Raw genomic sequence first — 10,826 nt, forward strand, 5'->3', positions numbered from 1 at the left:
GGCCTCATTATTCCTCCAGGATATGTAGAATATCCATGTGCTCTTATCCACCTAGGGCTTCCCTCTCTTTCCTCTCCTCTCCTCTCCCTCCGCCTCTCTCTCTCTCTCTCTCTCTCTCTCTCTCTGTGTGTCTCCTCCTCTCCTCTCTCTCCTTTCCTTTCCTCTCCTCTCTCTCCTCTCCTCTCCTCTCTCTCCTCTCCTCTCTCTCCTTTCTCTCCTCCTCTCTCCTCTCCTTTCCTTTCCTCTCCTCTCCTCTCCTCTCCTCTCCTCTCCTCTCCTCTCCTCTCCTCTCCTCTCCTCTCCTCTCCTCTCCTCTCCTCTCCTCTCCTCTCTCTCTCTCTCTCCTCTCCTCTCCTCCTCTCCTCTCCTCTCCTCTCCTCTCCTCTCCTCCTCTCCTCTCCTCTCCTCTCCTCTTCTCTCTGTCCTCTCCTCTCCTCCTCTCCTCTTCTCTCTCTCCTCTCCTCTCCTCTCTCTCCTCTCCTCTCTCTCCTCTCCTCTCTCTCCTCTCCTCTCCTCTCCTCTCTCTCCTCTCCTCTTCTCTCTCTCCTCTCCTCTCTCTCCTCTCTTCTCTTCTCCTCTCTTCTCTTCTTCTCCTCCTCCTCATGCCACAGGGCAGTTACTCCTGCCGTCTCTCACTGTGCTCCCCCTCCTGCGCTCCGCGCGATTGCCTCTCACGGCCAGGATCTGAGGGTCCCTCCACGCCCGGGTCACCCTCCACCAGACCCTCCCCGTCCCTCCCCCCCTCCCCCTCCCCCAGCTGCCTCATTCGCAGGTTGATAGACCCGTAGGTCTTCCTGGGATGGACGAAAGTCCTCCTGCGGTGCAGCTCGCCCCGGAGGACGGACACCATGAGCAGGACAGACAGCAGCATACCCCCCAGAGTCAGCAGCCCCAGGCCAGCGATGATGCACTTGTCCAGGTGGGAGCCCAGCTGGGCGTAGTACTGCTCCAGACGCTCCATCTGCCGGGCCGAGACCAGGTCCGGGTCCACCTTAGCCTCGCGGGGGATGGTGTAGGCCACCACCACCAGCACTATCCCACTGACCAGGAACACGAGCGCCAAGATGAACCCATAGTCCACTGAGGGGTCATTGAAATCCATCTCCTGTCCCTCCTCCTCTGACCGCGGTGACAGTTGATGATCCCTCTGAGGTTGGTAGCCAGATGTGGAACGAGGAACGCTGGAGCTGCATGGTGGTCCTTGTTGGTCGTTGAACCTAGTTTCGAGCTCCTCATCCTGATATGACGCGTTCTCGATGCCCGCTCTGGCCGCTGTCCATGGTGCTGACGGCGCGTCTCGCGGAGCTGTGCGCCTTCCCCCATCCCCTAGCTCGCGGAGCTCTACGGCGTTGAAAGACTCCATCGAGCTGCGGCGGATGTTCTCATGTCGCTAAATCAGCCTGATCCTCATTATCTCAGTGAATACCTGGAGAATCAAATATCAAACGACTCATGTATAGAGGACAAAAACACACGACTGAAAAAATAACTAGAAATGTGTAACGCCACGGAAAGAAATCTTAAACAATCATCAACTTCATAAGAATGATCTTTACTACTTGTAGTGTCAGCCTTAGTTAATTCGGTTATTATCAGACGAAACATTGCTCCGAAGGACACTATCACATTGAAGGCGGTCTCGGCAACATGATACCTTCTCACATTGACAAGCTTATAGACGTTCCAGCGTAAGGCTCATGAAACCGGTTATTTAGGCTATTTTAAATAGGCTGTAGCCTACTCTACGTTACCAAAAATGTAAGTCGAGTGGATACAATAACCTTCCCTTATTATAATTTGAATGCGTGTCGATTCCCTCACCATAACCCCGTTATCTCAGCAGCTAACCTTATTATAATAAATGATAATGCCTCGTTTTCATGTCCTCTATTCAGACCATAAATACTCTGACATGTCAACAGCACTACTTGATGTGGGTTATAAATTATCTACCTACAAATAAGGCTCGAACGCGGGGTAGATAGGTAAGATATTTCGCGATTGGATATGCCATTCACTGACAGGGAAGGCCAGTGACACAATTCAGATGTATACAGACTCTGGGTTTTATGAGATTATATCTAAAACCATAGCACAACCAACACAAAAATGACCTTGATGACCATCTCAAATTCCTCGTCTGTCACTGACCGAGATTCGTTTAATGTCATAAACGGGCTGATTTACAAATACATAATGATAATTGCTGTCTATTATATTATGATTATTTACACAGACAACATAATAGCAGGGAAACTCGCATCCTAAATTCCCAAGGCGGGAGTGGGCACCTACCTCCAGGTACCGACGCTCCAGTGATCATTTGCAGCTCAAAGATGCCTGGTGGTGTTGCGAGGGAGACCTTGCGCGAGGGATCTGCCTGGGACTGGCCATGCGCAAAAAAAAAAAAAAAAAAACATCTGTGACTGGTGCGATTTGCCGCGAGCCTTTTAAAAGCATAAATGCTGTTAAATGCTCAGGGTCTGGGTTTTTATCTCAAACGTATGGGAACTTGTGTAGATTGAAGATCAGAATGCAGGTTCTCATGGATTGAGCCCGGGTCAAGATGAGAGTCGAATGAGTACTCCAACAATATTTTTTAAATACGTCCTACATTACACAAGTCATTAGGCTACGTATTAAAACTGTATTGTGTCAAACAAGTGGAGATAGCCATAGATGCAAAACACATGGATTACATACAAATTACCTGCCAACTGAGGGTTAGGACGGACCATGATGCTTCACCTATTACAGGTCTATAAATTAGAACATTGGATAAACTAGTCTGTTTATCGTGTCTAGTTTTGTCGTTCATAGGCTCCGATTTGCTTGAGTGATAGATAACTACAACCAAACTGATTGGGTAACAACGGGGGAGTATAGAAGTGAAATGGTGGGATCGCCATGGAAACTGAGATCAGGTCCATTCATTATGCGCAAGCCTACTTCCTTCAATCAGCTGTTTTACTGACATGAGTACATTTAACATCTAAACAGCAGATGCAGCACTACTGTTCACTAGCTGATTTTGAGAGGACTCGACACCTGTTATAGAAGTTGGCAGCTGATGATGCCAAGCAGCATAGGCATACCCTCATCAGGTTTAAATGTTTATTCAACATTCTGGGTCACAATCTTGACACTGTTTGTGTCGCAAGCTACAGGCTCTTAACGGAAACGTGTAGAGATAATTATACTTTTAAGAGTAAATTGTGTTTTTATTGACGTTGTATTCTAAGGTTAATAATGATCTTAGTGAGCAAACGTACACAGTTTTACTATGTTTACACCATAGACTGTATGGTTTACACTTTCACAATTGTAGATTGTAACACGATAGCCTGATATTAGGTTGACAGATGGCTTCTGCCCACTTCGCAAGCTGATTGACTACTTGGGCATTTCACAGTAAAGCCGGACTATAAATGTGTATATACTACTATACTATATATTGAAAATGTTGGTTTCAGAACAGACTTAAACTACGACAAAGTTCTATCAGAAAATTGATTTTTTTCATTTATTTTTTATTTTTTTATAATAAGTACCTCTCCTTGTAAGCACGCAGGAAGTTACGCCTATGTCTATTTCTTTGGGTCCTTAGAGGCAAAATGTTAGAGCTACGCAGTCAGAACAGCAATGGAGTCGAATAGTGTGCTTCAACAAGAATGAAACGGAAACATGGCAGGTCAGATATTATGTTTGTATTAAAATGATTTCAAATACGGACTATCTGGCCACAGAATGTTACATTCGAAATAGGGCCTTTCGGTACTAAAATGCTCCCCAGTGTGGGTTAGCTAGCTAAAGCGAAAGCTAACTTGTCGTTGGCACTAGCCAACCAAGTTAGCTTACGACACGTTAGCTGTTTTTGGGAACGATTTAGCTGTAAAATAGAGAAGTAGATAAGTGTGTGTGTTGCTAGGTGGACTAATAGACTGTCATTTATGTAGTCAGCCTATCCACCTAAACTAGCTAGGCTAGTTAGCTATATACACTGTGAGGTTGATCGATTCGAGGCCAACTATACTGTACTTGGTAATTACGCTAGAATAAATCTAGCCTAGTTAGCTAGCTAGGGTAGGTGCTTGCAGCTTAGTTAGTTAGCCAGTGCTAACCAATGGCTGCACACAACCATTAACATTACTAATTTGTGACGATTTGACTTAGGATCTTGCTGTGTCCAGTTCTGAATGTAGTATACGATGTTAGTTGTACAGCATTACCTTCAAATGACGTGGCAACATCGTAGTGCTATGGTGTGAGGTGATGGGTGCACTGTAATGCTCGGTCTGCAGGCCTAATCACGATCCTTTCTTCCCTCCTCTCCCCAGACCTAACCTGATGGTAACCCTCTCCAGCCAGCTTCAGAAACGCCACAGCGGAGGTTAGGACCCCCCTGCTCCAGAGCCAGCCCCCCCCCCCCCCCTAAGCCTGCCACCTCCTGTCTGAGCACAGTGCCCTCCACCCAGACACCATGTACTGCCTGCAGTGGTTGCTCCCAGTCCTCCTGATCCCCAAGCCCCTGAACCCCGCCCTTTGGTTCAACCACTCCATGTTCATGGGGTTCTATCTGCTCAGCTTCCTGTTGGAGAGGAAACCCTGCACCATCTGTGCCTTGGTGTTCCTGGCCGCGCTCTTCCTCATCTGCTACAGCTGCTGGGGGAACTGCTTCCTGTATCACTGCCACGACACAGTACTGCCGGACTCCGCACACAACCCCAGCATTGTGGGCACCTAAGACGGATGGATGGGGGAAGGGGGGGTGGCGGGGGGGGGGGTGGCCGGCCTCACACATGCGCGTACAGTCACTCTAAACACATACTAGGAGAGCACACGGACCCTGGACAATCTGTAACTAGGCTGTGAATCCCTCCCACCCGTATACACCCAAGCTGTGTTCTCATGTCGCTACCAAGGCTTCTCCTTCTTAAGGTCCCGCCCACACCCCCACTCCTGCTGTTTTGAGTGAATGCCCCCTTCCCGACGCTTCACATCCGTTTGCATGGTGTGCCTCTTAAGTGTTCATACACATATTTTAAGTGTGAGGAGTGTGCAGAAGGTTTTTCCAAAGGGTAGAAAATCAATTGTTGAGTATGTTTGTACGTGTGAGTGATGACTAGTGTATGCTCGTTTTGTATGTAAAAGCTGAGGTATTCAGTAGCAGGTGGAATAGGTCATAGGGGCTCGTACCTCAAGTGTTGCTGCCTACAGGTTGGAGGAGGAGAGCGATCTATCTGTAAAGCGGCACCCCCTTCAACTGAATGAGTTGTGACCGTGTGTCCTTCACCTGCCACGACCTAGCTGAGCAGCACTGCTGTCTGCTGTTCATTTAATAAAGGTCTGATGTGTGTTCTAGGAGTCGTCTCCTCTCCCGTAGGGCAGGGAGTGCCGTGATCCAACATGCCCAGTCCTGTCAATCTGGATTGGCAGTGTTCAAAAACGTGCAGGGGCATCTGTGCTACCTGACAGATCTAGAAGTGATCAGCCACCAGTACTGGAAGACTTGAGTCAGTGGTAGATCTCGAAAGATATTCTTGACATGGTGTTCTTGTACATGGTTCTAAAGAGCCGAACGGTTGAACTGCCCCACATGAGCATTCTCAGAACTTCTCATGTTCCATCCAGGACTATTTTAGTAAGATGTGATCATAGGATATTGGCCCATGATGTTATTTGGATGCAAAGGCTGGACATGTTCAGAATCTACTGGCATCAGGACTGTTTTTGTGTTTGTGTTAAAGTTTTAAGAGAAAATGTGGATGGAATGTTTATGGGTTATTGTTTACTCAGCCTTCCCTACGGTGTGACTCCACACCTCCATAATGTCACTAAAACCAGTCAACTACAATCCTCCTTTCTTCATAAAATACAGGTGACAGTGAAACCAACCACATCATTGTAAGAATGCTGTTCAGTATTTCCATGTTTGGACGCTGTAGCTGTTGATATGTTTGTTTGATCATTAAAGATATGATTAGTTGAGTGTGAATCTGCCCACCTGCACCATTCTGGACATCACCTGGGGGAGCTAAATGGGACTTGAAATTCACAGGCAATTGGTTAAATGTCAAGGACATATATTTTATTACAAACCCTTATCTCTACATTATTTACATTACCTTGAATAATTGTATCTATAATTCACATACTGGAAACATATAGGATCATACCATACACTTAAATATATTCATAAATATGTCCTCAGACATGGAGCTAGTAATGGTTATATCGGTTCCTGTGAGGTTTGTTATGTGAGCGTGGCTGTATGTCACAGACAACTTGAGGCGGCTGCAGGGTTGGAAAATGACCAGTAGAGGGCACACCATTCCACTTCTTGTCTCATATGTATCTGACCCCTCTTTCTCAACAGCATGGTGATCTATGGAGTAGTGGTCTACAGAATGGTGATCTCCGTGTGCTGATTCTGGTAGGCTTCCTCCTGAAGCTCACAGTAGATCTGATCCATCCTCTGGAACGCCTGATGGCCCTTCTTACCTGGAACACAGCAGAGGTCAGCATTAACATCTGCCCTGGTCCCTGACAGACGAGGCCTATGTAGGCCAGGTATTCCGGGCCACAGTTCCATAGCTGGTCCTGATCCTCTGGTTGGTAGTTACCGAAGGACAGGACTGTCTCCCTGGCTGCGCTGCGAAGGTCCTCGTCTGATGACCGCCACAGCTCTGCTATCTGGTCCACGCTCTCCGTTGCCTGCCGCAGGTACACACCAACACACACACACACAACAAATGTTCTGGTTTTGTTGGGAGTTAAGAGCCGGATCAAAGGTTGGGTTTAGAGTACATGGTGAAGAAAGAGGAAGACATTTAGTAATTTAGCAGACGCTCTTATCCAGAGCGACTTACAGTAAGTACAGGGACATTCCCCCAGAGGCAAGTAGGGTGAAGTGCCTTGCCCAAGGACACAACGTCATTTGGCACGGCGGGGAATCGATCCGGCAACCTTCTGATTACTAGCCCGACTCCCTCACCGCTCAGCCATCTGACTCCCAGCGGCTCAGGAAGAAGATGAAGGGTGCTCACCTTGAGGCATTTGAGGGCCAGGCATGCAGCCTGCTGGAGCTGGACCTCCCCACTGCACAGTGTATCTGTGTAAAACACTACAGCCTAGAAACACACGGAGACAACGTCGTCAAACACCCAGAACCAACTCGGATATAGATAATACTAGATACAGGAGTCAGGGAGACACGGTGGGTCTTCTGCCGTCTGAGTGCACCCAGAGAGCAGGTCTACCCAAACCAGCCGGGCTATACACAGCTGAGGGGTGGATGACTTACATTTACATGAAGTCATTTAGCAGACGCTCTTATCCATAGCGACTTACAGTAAGTACAGGGACATTCCCCCCGAGGCAAGTAGGGTGAAGTGCCTTGCCCAAGGACACAGCGTCATTTGGCACGGCGGGGAATCGATCCGGCAACCTTCTGATTACTAGCCCGACTCCCTCACCGCTCAGCCATCTGACTCCCATCTGACTCGTAGCTGACTCGTAGCTGATAGTGGAGTTCTGACCGTGGATGTGATGTACCTTGGTCCTGAAGGCCTTGCACCCAGCGGTGCGGCTGAGACAGGAGGCCGCAGCCCGGCACACCTTGTGGTTGCTGTCGGTCTGCAGGCTCGCCAGGGCGCGAAGCGTGGAGCCCAGGGGGAGGAGCTCGGCGAGGCGCCGCCCTCGGAGCTTCGCCAGCACCCTCCTCCTCTTGGGACTCTGCAGGGCGGAGACCAGGTACACTAGCACACACACACACCCCACGCGCAGTGAGTTATCAACACCGGGGACTGGTGAAGAATGCCAGTGGAAGATTCTACAGGCAGTGAGAATAGGGTTGTCAGAGGTGGTGTGGGTAGTGGGTGGTCAGTACCTTCTTTCGAGAGGAGAGAGATGTGCTCCCCCATGTCTTGGATTCCCCAGCGGCGGAGATAGGTTGACAGCTGGAAGACGGTGACTCTGTCTGGGCTAGAAGATGGCCGGAGGCTGGGGACCATTCTGGAACTGGTCTGGACCTGCTGTAGCAGCTGGGTCAACACTAGAGAGGAGAGGAGTGGAGAGGGTAAGAGAAGCTGTCCGTCGCCCAACACTGTCATAAAACATCATAATGAGCAGACATGCTCTATTCAACGGAGGCCTTTGTGATAGCAGCCAGGCTTCTGCCAAGGTAACAGGCAAGCAGCTGCTGTCTGTTTACTCAGCATCCATCTTTCTGCACGCGACTTAATGATAGTTTACCTGCAAGGGGCTGCTTACCTGTGTAGGACTAGGGTTAGGTAAACCTAACCTTGTTTTTAGGGTTAGGGTTAGGATTACAGTTACCCTCTCATTCTATGACAGGGATAGGGTGAGCTGTGGTAGCAGGGTCAGAAGTGGGGTTAGGGTCACAGCTAACTCTAACCCTAATCCCAAACCTAAAAACAGGGTCAGGGTTGGGATTGGGGTTGGGCTATGGCTAAACTTAAGTCTTGGCCTAAGAGAAAGGTCTGGGGAGGTCTGGTAGCGGGGTCAGACAAACGATGAAGGTCACAGCAATCTAGAACTCTAACCCTAATCCCAACCCTAAAAACAGGGTCAGGGCTAGGGTTAGGAATCGAGTTGGGGCTCCTGTACCTGCATGTGGCTGCCCGGGCTGCTTGGCCTTCACCCTGTGTGTGTAGCGCTTCCTCAGGGTCTGCAGGAAGCTGTCTGCAGCGCAGCAGAACGGCGAGCCCCCGTACGTGCACTCCTCCCAGAACATCTGCAGCTCCCGTCCTCTCTGAGCCAGGGGGAGCACTGGAGGGGGGGGGGCGGGGCGAGGAGGGAGAACAGGAGAGAAGAGGAGGAGGAACGACGCTCGTGATGAAGAGAAACGATGGATGATGATGATTAGGGAAAGCTCGGCACAAATGCAAGAACCCTGTTCTCCAATAGCGGGTTGAACACGCTCAGGTTCTCACCGTTGCTGGCGGAGATGGGGTTGGTCTCCTCCAGCAGCAGGCGGCTGATGTTCTCCAGGACACTGGCCTGGTGGGAAGCCTCTTCCAGGACCTCCCTCTGAACCAGAGCACACCCCGACCCCTGCAGTGCCTGGGGGAAAGGTCAGCAAGCAAGATGGAGGGCAGAGCCAGCGAAGCACAGAGAGCAGGAACAGGGGGTAGGGGGCCGAAGGGGCAGGAGAAAGAGGGGCATCATTTTATTGGCTGTGTTTTGAAGAGACTTCTGGAATGGCCAAAGCTAATGTGTTATGAAACACCTCCCCTTCTACCTCCAGCAGCACCGTGCAAATGTCAAGGTGAGTCTCCAACGTCTGGTCCAAACTCCAGTTCCCAGAAGTCAGTGGGACAACCCCAAGCTCCTCTGCTGATTGGCTTTCATGAGACTGAAGGCCCAGGCTCCGTAGAGTGGTCTTCTGAAACGAGTTGATTCTATTGGACCAGAAAAACTATGATGAGGAGATTCAATTGGACCAGATAAATTATGATAACTCATCACTCAATCAGATTAGACAAGAGAGACCTAGATGAGCAGAATTCTTTCTGCATCTTTCTGCATCTTTCTTCCGTACAAATGTTTCAAATTACATTTGAAGCATAACTTGTCGTGACCCTGACCCACCCAATGTCTTTTAGACGTATGCTTCCCAAACAGGACGTTTCATCATCGGCATTGAAGTCGGTGGACAGAAAGTCAAAACTTTCCATAACTTCTTCCACGGCCAGCGTCTCCTCTGACGACGTCTTCAGCAGAGACAGGTCATTCTGGAGGACACAGACACAAACAGACGCACACAGTGTTCACAGCAGAACCACTTTTCTGGCCACTCCTAACGTATCCAGAATGTTCTCTGACCTTCAGGATGGTGCTGAGGTGCAGTAGTTGGGCCTCCAGAAGTCGGAGCTCCTTCTCTGAGCTGCTCCGCTCTTGGAGGACCACCTCCAGGCCCCCCACCAGACCCCCCAGCCTCAGCGCCAGGCCTCGCCTCTGGGCCCTGCTCCTTACTGCTGGCTGGCAGGGGGTGGAGGCAGGGGCCAGGGCTGGGGTAGGGGGCAGTGCAAGCTGCTGAACAGACCCCTCCTAAAAGAAGGAGTCAATTGTAGAAAACGTTGATCAGTCTTTGCTCCCTTCCCAGCATTACCTCCAGATTAGCACAAGTCAGAGCTCTTTACCAGTCTTATCTTGCTGTCCATCCCTGGGTCCACGTTGTAACCAGGGCTGGGGTCTGGGCTGAGGCTGGGGATAGTATTGGGGTCGGGGCTGGAGCCTCCGTCCTGCCTGAGGAGGTCTGGGGTGCTGTACCTCTGCATGGCCACCAGGGGATCTCTTGAGCTCTGACCTGGGGTGGATAGGCCTGTGTCTGGATCTGAGGTGGTCCAGTCCTCCTTCCCTGTCTCCTCCCCTGCCTCCTCCTCCTCCCCCAGGGATATATTTGTCCGACTGCCCCCCAGGCTGGGGCCGTAGCTGGGGGTTGGGGGGCATCTGTGGGGGAGGGGGCTGGGGGCGGGGGTGGAGGTCAGGGTGGGAGTGGCTGTCGTATCTGCCAGGTAGCTGAGTAAGGAAACACCCCGAGACCTTCCCTTCGGCACGATGGGGAATGAGCTTTCAGGATCCTGCATCTGGCGTACCATGGACTAGGGAGAGGGTAGGTGAGGGGAGAGAGAGAGAGAGAGAGAGAGAGAGAGAGAGAGAGAGAGAGAGAGAGAGAGAGAGGGAGAGAGGGAGGGAGGAGGGAGGGAGGGAGGGAGGGAGGGAGGGAGGGAGGGAGGGAGGGAGGGAGGGAGGGAGAGAGAGAGAGAGAGAGAGAGAGAGAGAGAGAGAGAGAGAGAGGGGAG

General features: G+C 50.4%; 3 protein-coding genes across 6 annotated transcripts in view; 1 reads left to right on the forward strand and 2 right to left on the reverse strand.

Moving 5' to 3' along the window:
- Nucleotides 1–533: 533 nt before the first annotated feature.
- tmem74b (transmembrane protein 74B) lies at nucleotides 534–4,331 on the reverse strand. Its single transcript, XM_047024561.1, has 3 exons — nucleotides 4,230–4,331; nucleotides 2,296–2,386; nucleotides 534–1,426 (listed from the first exon to the last, which is right to left on the reverse strand). Exon 3 carries the CDS (start codon nucleotides 1,361–1,363, stop codon nucleotides 617–619), a length of 747 nt encoding a protein of 248 aa, XP_046880517.1. The 5' UTR covers nucleotides 1,364–1,426; nucleotides 2,296–2,386; nucleotides 4,230–4,331; the 3' UTR covers nucleotides 534–616.
- On the forward strand, nucleotides 3,093–5,995 carry LOC124470624 (bladder cancer associated protein). Its single transcript, XM_047024562.1, has 2 exons — nucleotides 3,093–3,691; nucleotides 4,338–5,995. Exon 2 carries the CDS (start codon nucleotides 4,481–4,483, stop codon nucleotides 4,742–4,744), a length of 264 nt encoding a protein of 87 aa, XP_046880518.1. The 5' UTR covers nucleotides 3,093–3,691; nucleotides 4,338–4,480; the 3' UTR covers nucleotides 4,745–5,995.
- A 71-nt stretch (nucleotides 5,996–6,066) lies between these two features.
- Nucleotides 6,067–10,826, reverse strand: part of ripor3 (RIPOR family member 3) — a 20,388-nt gene continuing 15,628 nt past the window's right edge. For 3 of the 4 annotated variants that reach the window (XM_047024557.1, XM_047024555.1, XM_047024556.1), the window contains 11 exons: nucleotides 10,164–10,625; nucleotides 9,847–10,071; nucleotides 9,613–9,755; nucleotides 9,263–9,422; nucleotides 8,955–9,084; nucleotides 8,629–8,790; nucleotides 7,889–8,053; nucleotides 7,555–7,757; nucleotides 7,047–7,130; nucleotides 6,624–6,714; nucleotides 6,067–6,501 (listed from right to left, as the gene is read on the reverse strand). In XM_047024557.1, the coding sequence (XP_046880513.1) occupies nucleotides 6,401–6,501; nucleotides 6,624–6,714; nucleotides 7,047–7,130; nucleotides 7,555–7,757; nucleotides 7,889–8,053; nucleotides 8,629–8,790; nucleotides 8,955–9,084; nucleotides 9,263–9,422; nucleotides 9,613–9,755; nucleotides 9,847–10,071; nucleotides 10,164–10,625 (1,926 nt within the window). In that variant the 3' untranslated portion in view covers nucleotides 6,067–6,400. The remainder of the gene's footprint in view (nucleotides 6,502–6,623; nucleotides 6,715–7,046; nucleotides 7,131–7,554; nucleotides 7,758–7,888; nucleotides 8,054–8,628; nucleotides 8,791–8,954; nucleotides 9,085–9,262; nucleotides 9,423–9,612; nucleotides 9,756–9,846; nucleotides 10,072–10,163; nucleotides 10,626–10,826) is intronic. The other variant, XM_047024559.1, reaches the window with a different exon arrangement.

This window comes from Hypomesus transpacificus, chromosome 9, assembly GCF_021917145.1.
Source record: "Hypomesus transpacificus isolate Combined female chromosome 9, fHypTra1, whole genome shotgun sequence".
NCBI classification, from domain to species: domain Eukaryota; kingdom Metazoa; phylum Chordata; class Actinopteri; order Osmeriformes; family Osmeridae; genus Hypomesus; species Hypomesus transpacificus.